General features: G+C 41.5%; 1 protein-coding gene across 1 annotated transcript; it reads right to left on the bottom strand.

Annotated features, from left to right (window-relative positions):
* Positions 1 to 8,956: 8,956 nt before the first annotated feature.
* LOC118856626 (triggering receptor expressed on myeloid cells 2-like) lies at positions 8,957 to 24,794 on the bottom strand. The gene is made up of 6 exons (XM_036767028.1): positions 24,664 to 24,794; positions 23,681 to 24,022; positions 22,523 to 22,646; positions 14,750 to 14,868; positions 12,945 to 13,003; positions 8,957 to 10,053 (listed from the first exon to the last, which is right to left on the bottom strand). The coding sequence occupies exons 1-6, from the start codon at positions 24,713 to 24,715 to the stop codon at positions 9,856 to 9,858; spliced, it is 894 nt and encodes a 297-aa protein (XP_036622923.1). The 5' UTR covers positions 24,716 to 24,794; the 3' UTR covers positions 8,957 to 9,855.
* Positions 24,795 to 26,008: the final 1,214 nt, after the last annotated feature.

Raw genomic sequence — 26,008 nt, 5'->3', positions numbered from 1 at the left:
GAAAAGTGCTTTGCCAGCCTTAAAACACTATATAAATGCCAGCTGTTATCATTACAGGAATACTGATATTTGATTTGTCAGAAAGAAAATAGGGGTTGAACATTACTATCACACACAGAGTCCAAGTTCTAGAGTTTTTCACATCTATATACAATCATCATCAACACACACACACACACACACACACACACAAACAGACTTGGGGCTTAAGGCAGACTTGAAGTTAAGAAGGAAAGAAAAAAATAATAATACACATTTAATTTATTTTTCAACTGGTCATTTCACCTTTCACCTAAAAGCAAGAATAATGGGGAAGACAACTTTCATTCCAATAATCTAAAACAGATCAGAGCCAATTTATAGTCCTAGATGTGAAAAAAATGAACAAATTGGCAAATCAGTCATGACATTCCCATCCTATAAGCAAAATATCAACCAGGGAAGAAAAATTTAATTAGTGAAGGAGTAGAAAAATTAATTTCCATTCAGTAAAATTGTATAACTTTTTTAATTGGTGAAAGAGAACCTAACTGGCTGTTAGGTGTTGTTTTTGTTCAGTTGTGTCCAACTTTTTGTGATTCCATGGACCATAGCATGCCAAAGCTATCCATGAGATTTTCTTGGCAAAGATACTGGAGTGGTTTCCCATTGTCTCCTCCAGAGGATTAAGGCAAACAGAGACTAAATGACTTGCCTAGGGTCACATAGCTAGTAAGTATCTGAGGCTGGATTTGAATTCAAGTCTTCCTGACTTCAGGCTGGGCACTCTGTCCACTGTGCCACCTAGCAGCTCTAGAAAGAAGTTCAGAAGGTGACAAAACCAAACAGGGCAATGTTGGAACTAAAGTGCTAACTTTGAATTATAAGCTGGAGAATTGTGAGCTGGAGAAGGAAATGGCATAACACTCCAGTATCTTTGCCAAGAAAATCCCAAATAAGGTCACAAAGAGCTGGATGTGACTGAAAAAAACCAATTGCACAACAACATGCAAAACAAATCCATACACTGCCTATGTCTGAAAATATATGTCTTACTTTGCATTTCTAGTTCATTGTCTCTATGACAGCAAGTAGGAAGATGATTCATTGTCAGTCTTTCAGAGAGTCATAATTGGTAGTTCCTTTTTGTTTGTTGGCATTTAATTTTTTTCAGTGAACGAAAATCTTATTAGCCACCACAACTGTCACCCATACAGGGGATCTTACACTCATTTCTTCTACTTGAGCAAGAATGTCCTTCTCTTTGGTGGTGTGTCTCCTGAAACCACAAACAAAAACAATGCACCCAATAGGAGCCCATTAGAATGATAGTTACTTGGCTGTCAGTGTCCAGCAGCCAAATACATATTCAGTGCCAGTCCTTTCTCCAGGCCATTGAGGTTAGGCATATGGCCTCTGAACCCCTCATGGTTCTACAGCTATTATGCTTTCAGTCTCCAGAACAACTCAGGCTTGGGTGTAGGGAGTCTGATTACTACAAGGGATAGGAGTTTTAAGAGTAAACTTGAGTGGGGCCCAAAGACTTTTACTAACTCAATCCAAGATGTCATGATTCAGTTTTATTTACACCCTCATAGCTTAGTGATCAATTGCTTCCTTATCAAACCCACGTTTGAGAAGCCATGCCCAAAGTTCCCTTTAGGAAAGAATTTTATTAACCTCTGCCTACCTAGGAGGGCAACAGGCACTATGCTTCCTCCCTCCAGGTTGAGAGAACTGATTTGCCTGAAGAACCACATTTTTCTGGACTGTTGCTGCTGGCCCTGTCTCTAGCCTTAATTTCACCAGCTGATCTACCCACACATATATGGTAGAATGGTAAGATTAAGCCTACACCTAAAGCCTGAGGCCATTGGAGTGGGGCTTCATCCAGAAGGTGGGATTTAATTATCCTCCACATAAATTGTAAATAGGCTGGGATATATAATCCATTTTACTAAATTTGTCTCTTTTAGGAACTTTACCTCCTTTGCAGACTTCCAGGGAAGAGCTGGCTGCAATTGGGTTTCATCTTTATGGGTCCAGGGATGTGTAATTCCCTCTCCTCACCGCCTATAAAGGAACAAAAAACGGTTCCCAACTGGAGCCTCTAACTGATTTAAGTGACTTTGCAAAAGTAAATCTTAAAGCTCCCCAAGTTAATGAAATTGTATTGTAAAAAGGACCTTAAAAATTGTCTGCACTAGACCACACCCTGATCAGGGATTGTCATCAAATTGCTATTTAGTCGTTTTCTACAATCTCCTTAATTCCTTAGTGGTGAGATTTTATCTTCTTCTCACCCTACTGAGGAGGAAATTGTGCTTTACAGGATAGTAATCAGTTAAGTGCAAGGCTTTCTTGTGACATGATATTTCCTAACTCCTACCCTTCATCCCAATTTCATTCTCTTTCTTTACAGCCATTATCTCATTGAGATTTAGCACATTTTTAACAAAACTTCCAGGTTGGATACCATACTTGCCACCTTTGACCTGTCATTTCTTGCCCATGACCTGGATATTCCCATTCCCATTAGCCTTGCCTCTTTCACTTGTGCTGTTACCAAGTCCCTTCAGTTGCCCTCATGGTGAAGTCCTTCAAAATCCAGATCTGTCTCTAGTTGCTATTAGGCCAAATTATTCTAATTATTCTTATGAGAGTAATACAATTTCTCTAGGGCCATTAATGATAACTAGAAAATGCTTGAACTGGTGCTATTTTTTTCCTCCTTCTTGATGAGGTCAGGGAACCATGCTTTTAGGAATGCTCGAGACCCCAAAATAGCAACACGGCAGATTTTGCTCGAATGAATTTAGACTCTAGTCTTCTCACAGCCAAAGAGGAACAAAGTTTATTACAGATTCCCCGTATTGGGTTGTCTTAAGAAATCTCACCATTTGTAATGCTCATTTTCACAAGTGGACCAGATTCCATCTGCGGTAGATGGAATCTGAGCACCTTTATGTTGGCAAGATGAAACTTTTATACCCAAAGATTGTGGGAGGATCTAGGGTGGTCCTGGGCTGATGGGAGGAGGGGTTTAGGGAGGGCCTTGAGGAGGAGTCTGAAGAGGAGCTTGATGGGACTGGGGTGAGGTCAGACTCCAGGAACCAAGAGAATGGGATTAAGGGTGGGAAGTAGCTGAAGGCTACCTGGAGATAACAGACAATGTAGGGCTAGACTAGTTTAAGGGTAACAGATTTAGGCATAGACACTTGGATAGGATCAAGGATGGAAACCAACCAGACAATGGAGGGCTTGGCTAGGTTAAGAGTAATCTAGGCTAGAGATTTGGGTCTAGTGATAATGAAAGGCTTATGGCCTCAGGCAAGTGCCTCCTCTAGTGGGAAGATTCAAGGAGAGCTCAAGGGGGCTTCCACAGTCTAAACCCCATCATTTTCTTCTTTTCAGTCTTCTTTACCCTACTATACAACCCTACAAGGGAAAAAATGGATTTTTAATGAAATGGGGGACTTCTAAGAATTCCTGATAAAATGACCATAGTTGATTAGAAATTTTGAAGTTCGAAGACAAGAGTTAAGAAAAACAAACAAAAAAGGAAACATGAATGAATAATAAAAAGGGACTAAACAAGGATAAACATATCCTAATGTGGGCAGATATACATGTGACACCTCTGAACTCTATCATCTTCAGACCTGAGAGAAGGAGCCTAATTAAACAAGGCCTGGATATGTCTTGGAGATCTTAAGTGAAGGATGGAAAGACAGGGAAGAGGAATACACTAGGCAGGGTAGGAAAGGAAGGTTAGAGAAAATTATCTCACATAGTTATTGTGCACAAGAAGATACTATGAAAATAAAGCTAAGGGTATGTGGGGACTAGTTGGCACTTGAACCTTATTCTCCTCTGAACTGGTAAAAAGAGGGAAGAATACACACACACACACACACACACACACAAACACAAAGAATTGGGGTACAGAAATACATTTCACTCAATGGGGAAATAGAAGAGAAAGAGGATTAAATAGAAAGAAGAATGGGGGAGTTATGGGAGGGATAGATTAAGGATTACTCCTAAGTAAAACAAACTGTAAAGATGTACAAAAATACAGCTCCTTTTGAGAGGTCAAAGAATGGGAATCTGAGGGAGTACTCATCCACTGGGGAATGGCTAAACAAGTTATGGTATATAAATGTGCTGTAAGAAGTGATGAAAGGGATGGTTTCAGAGAAATTTAGGAAGACTTGTATGAAATGATAACTGATACAGAGTAGAGTGAACAAACATACAAGGAGATCAATTTATACAAGGACAACAATACGGTAAAGACAAACAACTTTGAAAAAAATCAAGTACTCTGATTAGCATAATGACAACTATGATGCCAGAGGACTAATGGTGAAACATGCTGCCCATTCCCTCAAAGAGAAATGAAGCACTGTGAGTGCAGAATGAAGCATTTTTTTTTGATGTGGCTAATGTGGAAACTTGTTTTACTTGACTATTCATGTTTGTAACAGGGTTTTTGTTTTCCATTTGTTCTCAATCATGGTAGAATGGGGAGGTTAGGGTAAAAGCAAGAGAAGAAATTTTTGTTCAGTAAAAATAATAAACTATAATTTTTAAAAAAGAACAAGTATGAAGCCAGGAAATAAAACATTGTGTGTGAGGAGCAGCAAGGTCAATGTCACTGGATAATAGAGAACAGGAAGGGGAAGTATAAAAGGACAAAAAGTAGAAGTAAGCCAGGATGTGAAATGCTTTAGAAGTCAAAGAGAGGATTTCATATTTGATCCTGGTAGTAGAGTCGGATGATAATGATGTTAGGTCTGTACATTAGGAAAATCTCTTTGGCAGATAAGTGTAGGATGGACTGGACTGGGGAGAGATATGAGGTCAGAAGAATAATCAGGCTGTTGCAATTATCTTGACATGGGCTGGTGAGGACCTGTACCTGCATAGCAATGGTAAAAAATGGAGAAAAGGAGAAGCATAGGAAAGATTTTGTGAAGAACTGAGCAATTGGAAGCTAATGACACTATGAAACATCAAGAAACAATAAAACAAAATCAGAAGAATGCAAAAATAGAAGACAATGTGAAATGTCTCATCAGAAAACCAACTGATCTGGAAAACAGATTGAGGAGAGATAATTTAAGAATTATTGAACTACCTGGAAACCATAATCAAAAGAACATAGACATCATATTTCAAGAAATTATACTGCCCTAATATCTTAGATCTAGTGGGTAAAATAGAAATTGAAAGAGTTCACTGATCAGCTCTTGAAAGAGATCCCAAAATGAAAATTTCCAGGAATATTACAGTCAAATTCCAGAGCTTCAGGTCAGAGAAAACACTTCAAGCAGCCACAAAGAAATAATTCAAATATCTTGGAGCCACAGTGAGGATCACACATAATTTAATGGCTTCTACTTTAAAGGATTGGAGGGGTTGGAATATGATATTATGGAAGGAGAAGGATCTGCAATTTCTTATTTTAAATTATTCATTTAATACTTTATTTTTCCTCAATTACATGTAAAATTTTTACATTTGTTTTTAAAATTTTGCATTCTAAATGCTCTTCCTCTCTCCCTCCCTGCCTCCCTCATTGAGAAGACAAGCAACTTAATATATACATGTTAGGTTATACATGTATACATACATATTTCCATACTGGTCATGTTGTAAAAGAAAACATAGACCAAAAAAAAGAAACCAAGAAAAATAAAGAAAGTTTAAACAAAAGTATGCTTTGATCTGTGTTCTGACTCAAACAGTTCTTTCTCTGGGGATGGATAGCATTTTTCATAATAAGTCCTTCAGAGTTGTCTCAAATCAATGTATTTCTGAGAATAGCTAAGTCATTCATAGTTCTTCATCATACAATATTGCTGTTACTGTGTGCAATGTTCTGGATCTTCTCTGGTTCTTCACTCTATATCAGTTCATGTAAGTCTTTCCAGATTTTTCTGAGAGCATGCTGTTCATCATTTCTTATAGCAACAATAGTATTCTATCACAATTAGATACCACAGTTTGTTTAGCCATTCACCAATTGATGGGCATTCCCTAATTTCTAATTTTTGCCAGTAGAAAAAAAGGTGCTAGAAATATGCACAGATCCTTTTCCTTTTTATTTTTTTATCTCTTTTGGGATACAGACCTAATCGTGGTATTGCTGGGTCAATGGGTATACAGGGTTTTCTATTCCTTTGGGTATAGTTCCAAATTGTTCTCCAGAATAACTGAACCAGTTACAACTCCACCAACAGTGCATTAGTGTCTCAATTTTCCCACATCCCCTCCAACATTTGTCATTTTCCTTTTCTCTCCTATTAGCCTATGTAATAGATGTGAGGTTAGTACCTCAGAGTTGTTTTAGTTTGCATTTCTCTAATCAATAGTGATTTGGAGCATTTTTTTTCATATGGTTATGGACAGCTTTGATTATTTCATCTGAAAACTGACTCTTCATATCTTTTGACCATTTATCAATTGGGAGCTGGCTTTTATTTTTATAAATTTGACTGAATTGTCCACATATTGAGAAATTAGGCCTTTAACAGAGGAACGTGCTTCAAAATTTTTTGTAGTTATGATTGCTAACTGTATTTCTCTCCATCCTATTTCACCTCATTTATTATGTTCTCATTCTCTTTTCATGCTGTCCCTCCTCAAAAGTGTTTGCTTCTGACTACCCACTGCCCCAATCTCCCCTCCCTTCTATCAGTTCTATATCCCTTGTTTTATCCCCTTCCACTCCTACTTTCCTGCAGGCTAACATAGCTTTTTCTCTGCCATCTTGGCTCTATGTGCCTCTCCTACCCAACCTCCAGGAGCTAGGATTTCAACCAAAAATTGACTACCCATCAAATTTAAATGTAATTCTTCAGGGAAATAATAGATAGTTAATGTGGATTTTTAGATATTTAATTATGGATTTTCAAAGATTCCTGATGAAAAGATTAGAGCTAGATAGAAAGTTTGACATTCAAACACAAGAGCCAAGGGAAGCATCAAAAAGTAAACATGAAAAAGTAATCATAATGGACTTATTAAAATTAAACTGTTTACATTCTTATATGGAGGATGAGAAAGAGGGATCTCAAAGTTACTTATAATCATGAAAAAATGCTCTAAATCACTATTGATTAGAGAAATGCCAATTAAAGCAACTCCGAGGTACCATGTCACAACTTTTAGAAATGACAAATGCTGGAGGGGATGAGGGGAAAATAGGTACACTAATGAACTGCTGGTGGAGTAGTGAACTGGTTCAACTATTCTGCTCTTTACCCAGGAAGGGCAGGGACCAAGGGGTCTCATGTAGCCACAAGTGCTACCACTCCTCTTTGCTTTGAAACCATTCTAGAGAGAAGGGGGAAGAGAGAAATAGAATGGGGAAATTTTTTCATATATTAGAGGAAGCATTTTCAAGTGGAAGGGGAAATGGAGGAGGAGTTGTGGACAGTGCTTGAACATCACTCTTATCAAAGTTAGTTCAAAGAGGAAAGAATATATGCACACACTCAGTTGTATATAGAAATGTAACTTACCCAATAGGGAAATAGGAGGGTAAGGGAATAAGAGAAAGGTGGAACATGACAAAAGAGAGGGGAAATTAAGAGAGGCAGTAGTTAGAAACAAAAAAAACTTTTGGTTGTGGGCTCCTTCAGTACAGGGGTTGTCTTTTGCCTTTCTTTGTATCCCTAGTGCTTACCACTACACCTGGCCCATAGTAGGTGCTCGATAAATGCTAGTTGACTTGAGTTTTCCTACCCATTTTTCCCTTTGGAAAGGTCTCTGATGTGGACTATCTATGTGTTCTTGGACAAGTAAATTACCCTCCTCAACCTTATTTGCTCTCTCAATAAAATAAGGAAGGGTAGGTGAGTTGTATCTGGACTATGGTTTCTGAGGTTCCATATAGCTGTGACATTTTATGGGAGTATAACATAAGGGGGTTGAGGACTATTTTTGGATTTAATTTGCATAATTGTTACTAGAAACTGAAGAGAATGAACTGAGGAGCAAATGAGGTGTCTGGAATTGTGTTTTTCCCAGTACCGAGGCATGTAGGAGGTGCTTAATAAATATTTATTGACTGATTGACTGGAAGCCCTTGGAGAAATAGGATCTAGTCTCTTGGACAATACTTCATCTTCTTCCCAGAAGGGTTGGAAGGATGGGCTCAAGGCTAGGATGTGACCTAGGTCATAAAGGGTCAGAGTGTGTGGCATGATAAATGGAGGCAAGATTAGAGTAATCTTAAGAAGAGAAGATGCTCTAGAGATGGGACTCTAAGGGGAGTAATGGGTATCATTCTGTGGGAGTGGCACAAAAGCCCGTTCCAGGATGAGTTGGGAGAATGTGGAAGATCTTAAAGGAAGACATCACCTTCTTCTGCTGGTGACACTGAGAGGCACCCACTAGGAGCAAACCAGGAGGGAGGTGAAGAGAGTGTGTGCTAGAACTATAAGTGGCAATGGAAATCCTTATTGGGAAGTCTTTGGGATTTGGAATTATTATAAAATTTTTGCTGCAGACTATATGATTCTTTGAACAAATAATAAAACCTAGTTCTGATATTCTTATCCAGTGTGCTTGCAAGTGATTTCCCATCACTCTCCTGATTCCTATGGTCCTAGGGACCTCAGACATCATAATGAGAGCACACCTGCCATGGGGATGTGAAGCAATTGGTTGTTCAAACTCTCAGTGACACAGGGACATATTCACTGTGAAGTATTTGGATTGGAGGTTATTTTTACTTATTGCAAATTACAAGATGCTTAATGTTCTCTTTTTAATGTAATGAACTCAATCACGTATAGTTATTAGCCAGTGTGCTTGCCCATGAGGTATTCACACCACCATTTTGTCTTCTCCAGGGAAGAGATTTCCTTGGGGTTGTGGGTAGGGATTCACACAGAAGGAAGGATAACATTACCCCAAATTTTACTTGGTTCTGGTATAATAACAAACACTTCGGACACAAGGGTTACATAAAATTCCCATTTATAATATGTCTCTCCTCCAGATTAGCTTAAAAACATTTTGGTATAAATTGCTTTCTGAGGTATCTTAACTTGCCAAAAGATGTGTTTCAGGGAGATTCTGGAGGGGACAATTGTCTGGTTTGATGTCACAGACAACTGTCTAGGTCTGAAATCTGGAACTCTCTATTTGAAATCATATCCTCCAATTCAACTCATTCCCTTCCTCTGACACTTCTTCCAATTCACTAAGAGCTGGGAAGAACCCCTCTTGTTATTTGAATCTGCCATTCTCTTCCCCTCTGCTCTAAGGCTCTCAGATATTGGAAAAATACTGTCATCCTCTTAGTGCCTTCTCCCTTCCTCTGTACCAACACCCTCATCCTTCTCTCCTCCATATACGGTAACTGCTTCACAGAGGGTCCTTGTTCTCACTTCCAGGAGTTCAAGTTTTCTCACATGATACTGATTAATCCTTGAGGGTGGTGGGGATAGGGAACAGTAAATAGGCCTGCTGAGTAAGAATCCTTCATATAGGAAGGGATAGATTGAGGAAGGAAGAATTGGTAAGCAGCAAAGAAGGCCCATCTGGGGTTATACACCATCAATTTGTGGTGGGTAAATCAGCCCATTAACATGTTAATATGGGGAAATCAGTCCATAATATATAAGATAATCAATCCATTAATATATTGATATGTGGATTTTTCAATCATCCTTAAATTATTTCCTGCCTTAGTGTCCCCGGTGAAACTATTAGAACCTGAATGGCAGGGACTAGGTCTCCTCATGCTTTCTTTCCTATGCCTCCCAAGTCTCCTATCCCCCCAAAATTTGAGGTTCTATACTTAGTAGATCTTTCAATGACCACCCAGTCCCTCACCACTGCCTCCTGAGGGGAAACTTATTTGGGAAGCTGACGTCCAGTTCTTGCAATGCTGGCATATTCCACAGGCTCACTGTGGATAGGAGTGGAACAAGGGTTGTGACCCATCTGTGGGTTGGCATAGATTGAATCTCCAAGGCTGAGCTGGGCTCTGTGGATCAGTGAGGCATATTGGATGACTTCAGAACCATCTTCTTGCATTTCTATGGTGATGTCCTAGGAGCCAGAGAGAGAAGGAGATCATCAACCAGAAAGGAGAGATCAGGGTCGGGGAAGCTGCTAGTGCCAACTTTGGTGTCCTGATGGTGGAGGCAGGGGGAGAGGATAGAGGAGAGGGAAGTGAGACACTACAATGGGGGAGAGGAACATGCTTAGGAAACATCCCTGGAAATGTCATAGATTGACATATAAGATATTAGAGCTATCTAGTACATTTCCCTCCATTTATGCAAGAGAATACTGAGGCCAAGTGAGGGGAGATGCCTTTCCTAACACATAAAGTTAGTGTTATAGCCAAAACTAGATGTTCCAGTCACATTCATTCAACAAGATTTATTAAGAGTGTTATTTGTCTGGCACCATGCCAGTTGCTTTCTTATTCAGTCAATAAACATTCACCAAGTGGCTCCCATATGCTAGGTACTGTGGTAGGTTCACTTGTCTAAATTGGATGTTGGGGAATTATACAGCATAGCTTATGAAGCAATAGGAAGCATACAAGGGAATTCAGATCAAGTCCAAACTAAGCAATCCACAGTGAATTCTTCAGCTGCCAGACACAATGGAAGTAGTTTATTAGGTTCAATCATGCAGCACACTATTTACAATGAGCATTTGGACCTCTGCTTCAATCCTAGACCTCTCAGGAACCTTTGACACCATCGATCACCCCATTTCCTGATATTCTCTTTTCTCTAGGTCCCTATGACATTATCTTATTCTCCTCCTTCCTGTCAAACCATTCCTTCTCATTCACTTCTGCTGGGTCTTCATCCAGGTTACATTCACTAATAGTGAGCATTCCCTAGGACTTTATCCCAGACTCTCTTCATTTTTCCTTTTCTACTATTTCACTTGGTGATCTCATCAGCTCCCATGGATTTGTCATCTCTATGCTAATGATTCTGAGATCAACTTACCCAACCCTTACTTCTCTCCCAGCCTCCAGATTCAAATACTGCCTATTGGAAAACTTGGACTGGATATGCATAGATATCTCAAACTCAAAATGTCTAAAACTGAATTCATTGTCCTTCTCCATAAATCCTTTCTTCTTCCAAACTTCCCCATTACCATATAGGGCACTACCACCACCCTCCAGTAACAGAAGCTCATAACCTACATATCATCCTTAATTCTCATTCTCTCTCTTTCCCCCTCTCTCCCCCCCTCTCTCCTGCCCTCTCTTTCTCTCTCTCCCCCCCTCCCTCCCTCTCTCTCCCTCCGTCTCCCTCCCTTTTTGTCTCTCCCTCTCTTTCTCTCCCTTCCCTCCCCCCCTCTCTCTCCTCCCATGCCTAATCTGTTACCAAGGCCCCTGTTAATTTTACCTTCACAATATCTCTTTCTTATAGCCCTTTGTCTCTTTCGACACTGCCACCACCCTAATGTAGTCCCTTATCAACTAATTGTTGTTGTTCAGTTGTTTTACAGTCATGTCCCACTCCTCGTTGCTGATCCAGGGTTTTCTTGGCAAAGATTTGAGTGATTTGTCATTTCCTTCTCCAGCTTATTTGACAGATGAGAAAACTGAGGCAAACAGAATTAAGTGACTTGCCCAGGGTTAATAAAGTATCTGAAACTGGGTTTGAACTCATGAAGACAAGTCATTCTGATTCCAAGCCCAGTGCTCTGTCCACTATACCACCTAGCTACCTGAACTCCTGGGCTATTACAATAACATGCTGGTTTGTTTCCTGCCCCAAGACTTGCCCCATTGCAATTCATCCTTCATTCAGCTGTCAAAGTGATCTTACTAAAGCTCAGGTTTGATTATGTCGCCCCATCCCACCGTCCTCTAAATTCAATCAATTCTAGTTGTTCCTCATCAAGTCCAGGACAAAATATACCATCCTGTGCCATTCAAACCCCTTCACAATCTGGTCCCTCTACCTTTTAGTCTTCTTACTTCTTATTCCTCCCAACCCTGAAGTACTCTGTGACCCAATGACACTGGCTTCCTTGCAGGAGAGAGTCTTTTCCAATCGTCCCTTATGCTAGTGCCTTCCCTCTGTTGATTATCTCTAGAGAGCCAGTAAAGAAGAACTTATGAAGCACCTACTATGTGCTAGGCATGGAGGATACAAAGGCAAACAAAAGACTGATTGTCCTTCCTCTCAAGGAATTCACAGTCTACTGAAGGAAACAAAATAAAACAACTTTGTATAAGCAAGCTATAGAGAGGTTAAATTGGAAAGAATCAACAGAGGGAAGGCACTAACCTATAATTTATCCTGTCTAGATCTAGAGCCAGAAGGGACCATGAAGGTCACTAAACCCAACCTTCCCCAACCCCATTTTACAGATGAAGAAATTGGCAAGGGGAGTTACCTTGTGACTTACCTAAGACCACACAACCAGGATATATCTGTGGTGAAGTTCAAACCTACATCTTTCTCACTCCAAGTCTAGTCATCTAGTAGTCATCATTCTAACTTGCTGTGTGATTGGAAAAGCAAATTAACCACTGTCGATCTCGGGTTCCTTATTTCCAAAATGAGAGGGCTGGATCAGATAATCCCTAAATTCTTTTCCCTTTCTAGTCCCTCTCATCCTGTGATTTGCTTGGAGGTGTTTTTTTTTCCTTTTTGGTCCAGAATGATGATTTCACTGGGGAAATCCAAAGGAGGAAACTCCCTTTGCCAGTGCAGATCAGCCACTGTTTTGTAACTTGCTGTCTTAAGAGCATTGGTCCTCCCAAGAGGATAAATGGTTTTCCCAGGGTCACCCACCCAGTATGTGTCAGAGGCAGCACTTGAAACTAGGTCTTCTCTCCCCAGTGGCCAGTTCTCTACACACTGGGTCATGCTCAATGAAATAAGGCATGTGAAGTTGCACTGAAAGGTACAATGCTCTGTGGAGACATGTAAAGGATGATTAGTGTTACTTACCCTGGTCTTTTGCTTCTGCTCCTCAAGGTCATCATAGACATGATGGCAATGATCATCACCTGTCAAAGCACATGCCTTTAGAGGACTTGCCCTTTAGGAGGGAGCTGAGATCTACTCCATTCCTCTCCCCTCCCCAACACTGGGACCTATCCACTAAAAGGAGTGTTGGCTATGTGTCATGATACTTTTCACCATTCCCCCAATCAAAACTTACCTTGTTTGTTTTCTGCTTCTACCTAGTGCCCCAAAGAGTGTGCGTATGTGTATGTTTGTGTGTGAAGGAGAGAGACAGACAGAGATGAAGAAAGAGAGAGACGGAGGCAAAGAAAGACAGAAAGAGACAGAAACATAGAGAAAAAAGAGAAACAGAGAGACAGAAAGTCAGACAGAAAGAAAAAAGAAAAGTAAGGAAGAGAGAGAAAGAAAAGAAAAAGAAAGAAAGGAAGGAAGAAGGCAGAGAGACAAACTTACAAAATCAAAGACAGAGAGAGACAATGATAGAGGTAGACAGAGGTAGAGATAGAGAAAGAGAAACAAAGACAGAAAGAGAGAGGAGGGTTGGGAGAGACTGACAGAGACAAAAAAAGAAAGAGACAGAGGTAGAGAAAGAGAAAATCAGAGAGGGAGAAATCAAGTTTCTTCTCTATTCAGAAACCTTCAGTGGCTCCCCACTATCTCTTGAATAAGGTATAAACTTCTAGCTTGGCACCAAGGCATTCTACAGTATAATTCTCAACTACCTTGTCAGTCCTTATTTCCTATTAATCATCATTGACTCTACCCCGCCTTGCTCATCACAATGGTTCCTGTTTCCATGCCTGTGCTTATGACACCTCCTGGGCCTAGACTTAGACTTCTCATCCCTCAAACCCATCTTACCCTATTGAAGCTCCTCTATTCCTGGCTTGTTTAGGCCAGGTGACACCTGCCCTATGAAGTATTTCTTGATGCCCTCACACTCGGGCCCCTAATTTGGCTCAAAGTGATCTCTTCCTTTTCAAAGTTCCATTTTGCCTAAACCTTGGCCGTGACTATCTTTCACTTTCTCTCATTTGATCCTTACATATAAGCAAGTCTTTCCCTCCATTACAAGGAGAAATCAAATGTAAGCTCCTAGAGGGCTTTGGGTCATGACTTTCTTTGTATCCCCCACACCTGCTATAGTGTCTTGTATACTGGAAGTCCTTAATAAATGTTTGTGGCTTTAAACTGAATTGTGATGAATGGGATAGAAAAAAAAGAGGGAAAGGGAAAAATTCTTTTCATAGGAAACTTATTTACTTGAGATTTCTAGCAATTCATTCATTCATTTTATATACAGTGGTTGATTATCTTTTGTATGCAAAGCACTTTGCTAGGCTCTGAGAATGAGGGAGGAGGAAGAAAGGGGAAAGGAATAAGCACTGATATAGTCCCTACTATGTACCAGGCTTTGTGCTAAGAGCTTTACAAATATTACCTCACTCAGTGCTTACAACAAACCCGTGAGATAGGTGCCTGAATGGAAGAAAGATGAAAAAGAAGACAAGACAGTATCAGGCCCTGGGAAGCTTCCAGTGTGTTAGGGGGCAGATAAGAAAAGTACACACTAACCAGAACAAAAATTAGAATGACTTGATCATCATAGAGGAGAAGCAAAGAGGATCAGCAGGGTAGTGTCCACAGGCTATGTGGAGCCTTGGGCTCATCTTCCCTCTGCCCCTGAGTCAGCAATGCTAGAGGGGCTTGAGAGGGCAGGAAGGGAGGGAGGGTAGGAGGGAGCTGAGGATTCTTGGGAAGAGGCCAAGTGACCACCTGTGTCTTACCTGTCCCTGGTTTTCTGGAGATCTTCACGATGTACACGATGCCCGCACTGAGGAGCCCGACAAGGAGCAAAGAGGCCAGCACAGAGCCCCAGATGATGAATTTCTCATTGTCTCTTGGACTAATTGGGAGGGAGACCAGTCAGGTGAGACAATATCAAACAAAACAAGATCACTGTGGTTTAGGCAGTTGGCCCTGTGCCTGAGTTAATAGAAGAACAGAGTTTTGTCTTTCGGGCATCTTACTGCCCTTCTCTACAGGTGCCCACAGGAAACCTCAAGATCCTTCTACCTACCTGATGCAGGGTCTGACTTCAGCTAAATTCAAGCAGGGCCCCATATTCCATATCTTTCCCAGAATTCTCCCCTGTCAAACAGATGATATTTGTGAAGCACTTAGCCTGGTGCCTGGTACATAGTAGATGGGCTTTCAAAAAATACATGTTCCCTTCCCTCCTTCCCTCACCAAAAGTTAACTGTTCTTAGTGTTATGTCTCACTCCCATCCTAGGATATTTCAGACTGGATGTCCTGTACTCTCAATCTCAAACCTGACATGACCAAAACAAAGTCCCCATCTTCTTCCAAATTCCCACAAACATCAGCATAATACTTCAGCATATATTATACTCCTTATATTCCCACCTGTATTAGCAATTTTGATTTGAAGATCTTTCCCACCCATTAATAGACCATGTGACCTGCTTACATCACAGGTGGAAGGAGCTTCCTGACAGGAAAAGGAACTTATGTTACAGAAAATGCTGAGAGAGAGAGAGAAAGGGAGGGAGGGAGGGAGAGAGAGAGATGTTATAGCTGCTGGTGGCTGCTAATGGCTACCCTTGTGATTGTTAGAACTGAACAGTCTGACTTAGTTGTACTGTGAGTAAGTTTTGGGGAAGACTCCAGCAGGGGGTTGGAGAGGTTTTGAGATGGCCAGGCTCCAGGTCGTGATATTGTGGGTAGAATGTTTTACTGCTGTGGTATACTGGATAATTGGCTTGTCGATCTGGTTCTCCGGTGTCTGAATAAATGGTTTACTTCTTCTACCTTCTACGTGGAGAGTCTTATATACTTTGCAATACAGAGCTACACAGGCATATTCACGATTATCATTGACGTTGTATTTATTGCCTTACTGTTTCATTTGGCAACTAGCAGGATGGGATCACAAGGTATAAGATCTCTATTTAGAGGTAGAAGGGCTTCAGAAGAAGAAATGGTTGTCACAGGATGGGAGGATGTAACTTATTGCTCCTTTGCAAAGGAATGGTCTAAGCGCACTGGCCTCTGTGAGAACTGGAAGCAGAAGCTACAGGGTGGAAGATCTAAAGATTTGGGGAGATGCCTCAGAGAGGTTACTGTTGAGCCAGGAATGGGGATCCCAAGAGCTATCTCTAGATGAGGGTGGATTTTACTCACAGCCTGTCATATTGTATGTGAACACAGAGACAGACTATTAGGAGAGAGAGCTCAAGCTCAGACAGTTGCTGAAAGACCTGAAAATACTCAGCCTATACCACAGCAGGATGGAGAAACTCAGGTGGCAGAACAGTAGGGAGCCTTGTTGTAAATTCAGCTAGAAGGCAGAAGGAGCCAAGGAGGTCAAGAGTGCACCTCAGTTCAGCTGAGGTAGAATCTAGCAGTTGGTCTGGTTACCGTGGTAATAGGGGCCTAGACTCTGGACAGGAGGGTACAATGTCAAAACCTCCCGGTATAAAGCAATACTTTGTTGCATGCTACTCCTGAACTGCCATTGAGTGTTACTATATCACACCAGACTTCTCAAAGAGAAGCGTGCCCCATAGAGTGGAGGAGGCAGGAAACAGAAGGTGACAATACTCAGTTTAGGCTGGTTTTAGAGGATTTTACACAGCAGGAAATCACAGATATCTTGAATAGGTTCACCTAGAGATTGGGAGAATCATTAATATCTTTATGGTGAGAATCAGTGATGAAGGAACCACAGGAGTGTCTGTAGATTCTGTGGATTTTATGAGATTTCATAAGTATTGGTCAGAACTCTTTTGTGCAGCAAGCTTTTAGGGATTATCATTTGCAAAGAACTAATCAAGCAACTAATTTGTTGGCTTTGGCTGTGACAGTCTGTAAAGAAGAATATCCTGCTGATACCATGTGGCCTTTCGCAAATAGACCCTGGTATTCAGTTAGGGACTGTACAAGAAAGTTAAAGGAGGAGGTAATGAAGACTGCTATTATGTTGGGGAATGCCAAAGTTTATTATGAAATTCCCTGGGGAGTCTCTCAAAGGAAGTTGATCATTAAGATGGCACACCTCATTTATAAATATGTGATTCTGACTCTGCTGATTGAAGAAGTAGGGAACCCTCTTTCAGAGGTGCTAGATAAGATTTCGTGGTTAAATGACTTAGGAGACTTGGGGAAGAGATCAGTTTCCTCAGGAAAGAAGGGTACACAGCCAACAGACTCAATGTCCACCAAATAGAATAACAAGAAGAAATGTTTACTGCTCTGTTGAAAGCAGGGGTAGATTTTAGAAGAATAGATGGTATTACAACTAATGAGCTATACAAAATGTACCAAGATAAGAGGCTTAATAGCAAACAGAATAGAGAAGTAAGAACTGCCCCTACAAATCCTACAGATCTTGAACCCTTGTATCCAGGTGAGTCTTAAAGGAGACTAGGGAATAGGCAGAGCCCCAGCACAGATTAAAGAAACACACAGACAGGATTACAGACCCCATATTAATCTGAATATATATTGGAAGAATGGATCAGATACTATAACTACAGAAGAATTGATTGACACTGGGGCAGAGGCCAGCTTGATTTATGGAAACCCTGACAAATTTAAGCATGGAACACCTATTACCATCACAGGACTAGGAGGGACTGAAATATCAGCCAAACAAGTGAAACTGATGATGAAAATTGGACAATTGCCTATGCAAGAATGTATCGTGGTCATTGTACCCATTGCTGAATACATCATTGGAATAGATATATTGAAAGGCACGACTCTGAATTTGCCTGAGGGGAGATATCAATTTGCAGCAAGGAAGACAGGAATTAATACAGTATTGGTGAGAAAAGTAAAGATGGACCCAATCACTTTACCTGAACCTTCTAAAGTAATTACTTTGAAGCAGTATTGTGTGCCAGGTGGGCAAAATGAAATTGTCAATACTATAAAGGAATATGTTGAAGCAGGAGTGTTAGTCCTTACAACCACTCAATGGAATGATCCTGTATGGCCAGTATGAAAGTCAGATGGAAAGTGGAGAATGACAGTGGTTTATAGACAATTGAATAAAGTGACTCCTCCCTTGCATGCTGTTGTTCCAGATACTGTTACCTTAATAGAAAGGATCCAGAAATATGATGGGACTTGGTACGCAGTTATTAATTTGGCCAATGCTTTCTTTATGATACCAATAGTCTCTAAACAGTGGGACCAGTTTGATTTCATACAGCAGAGCTGACAATTATATTTTTACATGCTTGCCACAAGGATTTCTGCACAGCCCAAATATTTGTCACAGAATTGTGGCTGAACATTTGGATGAATTGAAGTTACCTGGTGTTCAGCTTACCCACTACATAGATGATACTTTGATACAGGGATAAAATGTAAAAGAAGTGGAGAAGAGTGTGATACTTTTAATTGAGCATATGAAAAGCAAAGGATGGGAAAGACAATACTGTAACAGTAGTCTACAGGAGAAAATGGTTATGAAACCTATGACACCTTTGACTCATGTATTCTATTGTGAATGAGGCTATGATAGTGTCTTTGTTTCTTTTTGACTTTTGTCTATTAAATTTGTTTGTGAGATTTGTTCCTGCAGAATTGGTACCAAATCTTAGTGTTCAAATCTGATCTTAGATACTTACTAGCTGCACGACTGTGGGCAAGTCCTTAACCCTTTTTACCACAGTTTCCTCATTTGTAAAATGATCTGGAGAAAGAAATGGCAAACCACTCCATTATCTTTGCCAAGAAAACACTGAATGGGGTCATGAAGAGTTGGACTCTACTGAAAACAACTGAACAACAAACAACAAAAGGCACAACAGATAGAGTGCTAGTTTGGGATTGAAAAAGACTTGAGTTCAAATCCAACTGCAGATACTTACTAGTTATGTGACTCATTAACCTCTGTCTGTTTCTTCATCTGTGAAATGGAGATAATAGCCTCTACCTCCCAGGATTATTGTGAGGATCCAATGAGATAGAATTGTAAAGCACTTAGCACAGTGCCTGGCACATAGGAGGGAATATAGAAATGTTAACTATTGGCATTGTTTTATCAAGTCCAGAATTCTATTCACCATTCTGAGTCCATCACCAAGAATTTATCAAGTGCCTGCCTTGGGAAGACAAGCACTATGCTAGACTCAAGGGATATAAAGACAAAAATGAAAGTATTGCTGTCCTCAAGAAGCTTCCATTTTATTGAAGGGAATCAAAATGCACACAGACAAGTAAATACAAAATGCATTCAAAGCAATACATGAGGGGAATGCACTAAAAACTGAAGGGAAAAGTAAAGAAAAGGCTCATTTTAGTGGGTCATATGTGAGCTAAAGGGAGCAGCTATGGCTCAGTGGATAGAGAGCCAGGCCTAGAGTCAGGAAGATCTGAGTTCCCATCCAGCTTTAGACACTTACTAGCTGCGTGACCCTGAGCAAGTCACTTAACCCCTTTTTGCCTCAGTTCCTCATCTGAGGACACTCTTGAGAATGAAATGGCAAACCACTCCAGTATATTTGCCAAGAAAACCTCAAATGGGTCAAGAGTCTGGTGCAACTCAATAACTGAACAACAAGAATGAGACCTAAGCCCAGAAGGAAACTAGTGATTGTTAGAGAGATAGGTGACAAGGTAGGACATGTCAGGCATGACAGATAGCCAACGCGAAGGGAGGCAATGAAGTGCCGTGTAAGAAAAATAGCAAGGAAGCCCGTATTGCCATGGGACAATACAGAGCATGAAGGGGAACAATGCACTATTAACTTAGAAAGGTAGGTGTGACCCACGTTCTGAAGACCTCTAGATGCCAACATAGGAGCCTGTATTATATCCTGAAGGCAATAGGGCCCCCCTGGATTTTCCTGAGGGACATGGTCAAACCTATGGCACTGGAGTACCAACTGGTAGATCGATGGAGGATGGATTAGAAAAGAGAGGCTGGAATCAGGGAGAGCAATTAGGAAGCTTTTGTAACAGTCCAACAAGGGATGCCAAGGGTTTGAACCTCAAATTCGTCTGCAGAAAGCCTTTCCTGGTCCTCTTACACGCACACACACACACACACACACACACACACACACACACACAGACACACACACACTGTTAATACCTTCAGTCTGGGAATACCTTCCATTTATATTTTATGTTAATATATTTTATACAGTTATTTTGTTATGTTGTCTCTCCCCATTAGAATATGAGCCTCTCAAGGGCAAGGACCAGTGTTTTTGCTTTCTCTTGTATACCCAGGGTTTAGCACAGTGTGACCCCCTCCAATCCCCCATAATCAATGCTTAACAAATGCTTATTGACTATGTCAAAATATTTTGGAGATACCTTGTTTTCTAGAGCTAAGTCCTGACAAATAGGTTGTGCTCTGAGCTTGGCATAACAATAGTCCTTTGTGCTCCTGATGATATAACCCTCTGGCAAAGTGTATTGCTTTCACCAGCACCAGGTGTTCACTGAGAGATTTAACTCCTTCTGTTTCCCAGGGCCATCCATCACATGATCACAATCCCTGTTCCTTGTCACCAACAGGTACTGTACTCCTGTTCCTATCACTGAACTCTGGTTTGCTACCTGGCAGGGTGGCCATGACCCCTGAGATCTGAGGCAATGACTATTTCCACAGGAAGTAAGAATGACTATATTGTCCCAAGAAATGCCAACCTTGAGAACTATCTCAAGATCTAATAATGCTTGTGTTGTGGGACAACCCCTTTCATGTATATAAGTGGCCCAAGCCTTAGCAGCCTTAAGCCCTCCTTCTTAGGAGGCAAAGCTTCCATATGTTTATATCATTTTCCTCACTCTGAATTGAATTAAACTTTTCTTTGTATCCTGACTCTCCTGTCTCTAGCCTGCTTTGTTTGTCTGGCTCCAGTCACCCACAGGTTAGAGGCCAGTTCTAGTCCAGTTGACAATAACTAGCTGCATCAGAGTGGGGGCTATTTGGGTGGAAAAGGGAAGACAGGCCAAAGAAAGACTGTGAAGGTAAAATGAGTAAATTGGGTATCTGATGGATCAGGAGAATGAGGGAGAGTGAAGAATCAAGGCAGACTCTGAAGTTGCCAACCTGGCTGAAAAGAAGGATTGAAAGCCTTTAATAGAAATGGAAAAGTTGGAGAAGGATTGGTTTGGAATCAGAGGGGCTAAGAGGGGTTGGGGAAGATGGTGAGTTCCATTTTGGTCCTGTTGTGTTGGATTTGCCTACATGAAATCTAATTTAGATATACAATAGCTATTTGGTGATGTGTGATGAGGGCTCAGGAGAGAATATGGCACAACATATATGTATACATATATACATGTAGATACATATATATGTGTATGTATATGAATATATGTGTGTATATAAATGTCGTCTGAACAGACAACATAATTCAATCACAAAAATTAATTATCTGTTGCATCTTCTAGATAAAGGGTTCTCAACACTTTTTGTGTCCCAGAGTTCTTAGTCCGGCAAAGTCTATGGACCCTTTCTCAAAACTGTTTTTAAATGCATAAAGTAAAATACTAAGGATTAGAAAAAAACCACTGGTATAGCAATAGAGTTAATAAAATATACCAAGTTCATGGACCACAGGTTTAGAATCTTTGACCTAAAGACAGTATAGAGAGAGGAAAAGCAGGATCAGATTAGATCAGGAACATTCCCACAGAAGGGGCAGACATGAATGAGAACCCAGGAGAGAAATCTGAGAAGGAGCTGAGAGGGGCTGAGAGGGGCTGAGAGGCCTGAGAAAGCAGTTTCATGAAGACTCAAGAAAGAGTTTCCAAGAAAAAGGGAGGTGGGGGTGGGGTAGGGGTCATCAGCAGAGTCAGATACTACAGAGATGTCCAGAAGGATGAGTGTTAAGTAAAGGCCAGTTAAGACATCCTTGGTAAACTTGAAGAGAACAGTTTCAGTTGAGTGATGAGTCAGAAGTAAGGGACTGAGAAATGAGTAAGAGGAGAAGTGGCAGCAACAAAAATATTTCTCTTGGCAGGCATGTTCTAAGCAATCTTTTTTGGAAGGTAAATTTTCCTTGGTTCACAATTTTACCTGGTTCATTCATCTCTAAGAGGAGAGGGAGGGAAAGGTAATCAGCCATGAGGGAATGATGCCCAGCTTTTCAAGAAGAGAGACTTGTTTAACAGAGAAGAATTTGTGGATATGTTTGGTTTCTGTGAAGATGAGGAAGTGTGATAAATGATATGCATTGTCAAAAATGTAGTGGTGCAGGATGGGAATGACTTAGCATATGACACAAGGAAGTATGGATTCAGGACTCAAAAATGCCAGGCCAGGGATAAACAAAATCTGATTTCAAGGCATCCTAGACATGGAAATGAGGGAAAGGGGGAAAGCTAGTAAGTACAGTTTCACTAGGCCCAAAGGAACCCTCATCTCCCTGTTTGCCCTTTTGTTCTCACTTCCAGAATGGAAGACTGGAAAGAGGTGACCTTAGCCCAAGAGTCTGGGGCAGCACAGTGAGACCCATATTGACTGCTGAGATTGGGAGCTCTTGAGACACAATGAATTTGTAAAAACCTGCTGGTGGCCAATGGGGTGGCAGAGGTGGTGAAAGATGTCTCAGTGGTCGTTTGATAACGTTTGGTGATGAAATTTGTCTCAGTGGTAGGTCGAAAATGTTTGATGGTCTTCAATGTTGTGGCTGAAAGAAGAACAGAAGAAGGAAACACTTGGCCCTTGACCTGACAACCTCACATGCCTCCTCTTTCCTGGAGGGGCCAGAACACTAGACTGCTGGCCCCAGTGAGCGCAAGGCCTTGAAACATCATATTAGGCATCTTATGCAGGCATGCTGCAGTCTAATATCATATCCCATTCATTATGTATTCTAGGGTATAGTTTCTACTGCTAATGTCACCATCAGACTCCTTTGCCACCTCAAGGCACTCTGATGGCCTGACCAAAGATATTCGTAAGGGATGCTTTCTTTATTCCCAGGAGTTGGGTGTGGTTGGTTTCCGGAATGAAGGCAATGCCAGACATTCCCAGATGCAGAGCATTTATAATTCACAAAAAGTATTTCCCCCACTCATTGTTACAATTGTACCCTTCCCTCCCCACCCCCATTTTACAAATGAGGAACTAAGCCTAAGAGAGGTGGAATGATCTCTCAGGGTCACAAGATAATCAGTTTCACCATGAAGACTTGACCCTATGTCTATGCTCTTCCATTAGAACCTGCCAGGATTTGCTCCAACAATATCTCTGGTGGAACCACCCCCTCCCTTGTCTCCTGGGGCCTCCTGGGTCCAGAGCTTCAGGCATCCTAGATCAGTGAGACACAACTCTGTGAGTCTGTGTATATGTTGGGAGTTCCCTGTGTTTGTCTATGTCTGTGTAAGACACAAGTGCATTTGTATGAATGACTGTGAGTGTGTGACACTGGACACCCAAGACTTAGAAGCCCCAGAACAAATGTCTGCCCTGCATGGGCATGAGACCAGAGGAAGAAATGCCTCACCTTTCCCAGTGACCAGAAGATCTATGGTGTGGAAAGAAGTCAGTAAGGGATGGAAAGGGAGGGGCAGAAAGCTGAAGGACTGAAAGAAGCTGAGCAGCTTCTCTCTGGACACCCCAAGGAGGCCTAAGGTCACATCCTAAATCAGGGTCATGATCATACCAGGTATTTCCTAAAATCTGCTTGAACTGAAAGGGATTGAGTTGTCAGGGACTTACCTGGTGAAACCTTCACCCTGACTGTCCTGATAATGTCTATAGTGTTGCTTATATAGTCATAGATTCCACACCAATAGATGCCTGAGTCCTCCACCCTGAGTTTAGACATGGTGATGATGATGGTACCAGTGCGGGTGTCATCCTGCAGGGAGGCTCGTGGGTCCAAATGTTGCTGTATGTAGTCTGAGTTCTTGGTAATTAGTCTGTCACACACCTCTCCATGCTCTCTCACTTTACACCAGGTTTTCCACCTCTTCTCAGCTCTCTGAAGATAGTAGCCACACCTCACTCTGAGTGTCTGCCCCTCCTGGTACTTCAGTTGGGACACTTGTCCCTGTGAACCTGAAAAAGAGATTATCAGGTCAGGGGGATCCCAGCTGGGCCTCCCTTGACTCCCCTCCCTTCCTTGACTGAAGAATATGAACAAGATAAGGGGGCACTCATCTCCTTTAATAACCTCTTCTTCTAAGAAAACATGCCTCAAAGAGCCAGCCCCTCACACAGGGGTGCCTCCCAATCAGTAGTGTGCTAGTAAACAATTAAGGACCAGTTCTCTCAGTATTTCTCTTTCCCTACCTCTGACCCTCTTCCTCTTCTTCCCTCCCCTTCTTCTTTCTTTCCTTCTCTCTTCTCTCTCATTTTACATATATAAACATATTTATTTATATGTACATATTCTTGACCCACTTTAAAGTTTAATTTGCATTAACATTCCCACTGTCCCTTTTTAAAGCTAAGTCAATCAATAAAACTATAAATCACCTGTTCCTTTGTTTGCAAGGTTTGCCTATTTTCACAGTGTAAATACTCTCATTGGAAATTGAACAATCAGCTCTTCCAAGCCAGTGTGAGCTGGCTCCAGCACACCACTGTTCCCATTCCTCCCCAGGACCTCATAACCGTACAACATTGAACTGCCTCCCTTCTACTCCCTATCAGTCCTCACCTCTACCCTTCCCTAACCTCCCCCTACCACCAGATACCCATTAACAGCAAAGGCAGCAGCAGTAGCAGTGGGGCTTCCTGGGCCATCATGCCTCCATGGGTCCATAGGCTGGAGACATGGGAGGTGGTCTCTTCATGCTGTCCCTGGGCTCATGGATGGCAGCTGATTCTCCACTGCCTGCTTCTGAGCCTCTGAGAGGAAAGAAGAAGTAAGAAAGAGTGAGAGAAACTATGGTTGGGGAAGTGGGAGGAGTGGAAGGAGCAGAAGTACTGACCTCATACAAGAGAGGTGAGAGCACTTATGTCTGCATGATTCCATTGGTCAGGGCTCTGACCCTGAGGATGACATAGAGACTTCCTTCTGGTAGAGTCTTGGCCCTTATAACCTCTACTGGAACTTGTGTTACACTATAGGCTTCCTGATCTCACACATATCTATCTCATGTTTAGGGATCTAAAGAGCCTGGGCATGGGGCGATGGTAAGGAGAACTGGACCTAGCACTTTATCAGGATTCAGGCAAATGGAAATGGAGCTGTCTGGTCTGAGAGGATAACTTCAGATGGATGGCAGCTGCTGGAGGGTCTATATTGGGGGGTCTGTTTAGGAACAACATCCAGGAGAGAAGGATGCCACCTCCTCGCTACCTCTTTCATTATTCTCTCCCTATAGCCAAGAGAAATCAATGGGACACAGAGGGACTCTTCCTCTTCTTCCTGGTCACTCTACATCCTTTCTACCCACCATTCTCTGTCTTTTCTCCATCCCCCCAGAAGTCATTTGGTTAAAGGGAGTTGGGAGAATGAGGAGGAGTGACTGCTGGACATAAAGTCTTGTGGTCTAATCAGAAATTATTGTCTATCCTTCCCTTGAGGAGTGAGGGGGATATATCTATCCATGTAAGTTATGTCATGGGACCATAGAGCATAAGTCCATAGTGAAAAGAAACCTCAGAAATTATTTAATCCAGCAGTTCTCAGTGGACCAATGACTTCTGGAAGAGGGGAGGGAGTGCATAAGCATTATATGGTACCTACTATATGCAGGCACTATGCTAAGTGCTTTTTGCAAATATTATCTCATTGATTCTCACAATAACTCAGGGAAGTAGGTATTTTTGTTGTCTCTCATTTTAAAGATGAGGAAAATCAAAGAAAAAGTGAGTTGCCCAGGGTCACACAACTAAGTATCTGAGCTGGATTTGAACCCAGCTCTAATTGGCTCCATGCCCAGAGCTTTATCCACTGCACAATGAGGTGCCTCTCACTCCCCAACCCTTTTTTACAGGATCTTCTTAGGTCACAACTATTTACATAATTGTACTAAGTCTCTATTTGCCTCTTAAGATATACCTCGCTCTTCTGACTGTGTATCTATGTGAGTC

This window comes from Trichosurus vulpecula, chromosome 7 (genome assembly GCF_011100635.1).
Source record: "Trichosurus vulpecula isolate mTriVul1 chromosome 7, mTriVul1.pri, whole genome shotgun sequence".
Classification (NCBI taxonomy): Eukaryota; Metazoa; Chordata; class Mammalia; order Diprotodontia; family Phalangeridae; genus Trichosurus; species Trichosurus vulpecula.
The sequence above is the reverse complement of the archived record's forward strand: the minus strand, read 5'-3'. Positions and strand labels throughout refer to the sequence as shown.

Excerpts from the sequence above, each read along its gene's own strand:
- LOC118856626 (XM_036767028.1), bottom strand. The coding sequence starts at position 24,715 with ATGATGGCCCAGGAAGCCCCACTGCTACTGCTGCTGCCTTTGCTGTTA. Across the intron at positions 22,647-23,680 it reads CAGGGTGAAGGTTTCACCAG|CCACAACATTGAAGACCATC; the intron begins GTAAGTCCCTGA and ends TTCTTCTTTCAG. Across the intron at positions 14,869-22,522 it reads ACCCCATTGGCCACCAGCAG|TCCAAGAGACAATGAGAAAT; the intron begins GTTTTTACAAAT and ends CCTCCCAATTAG.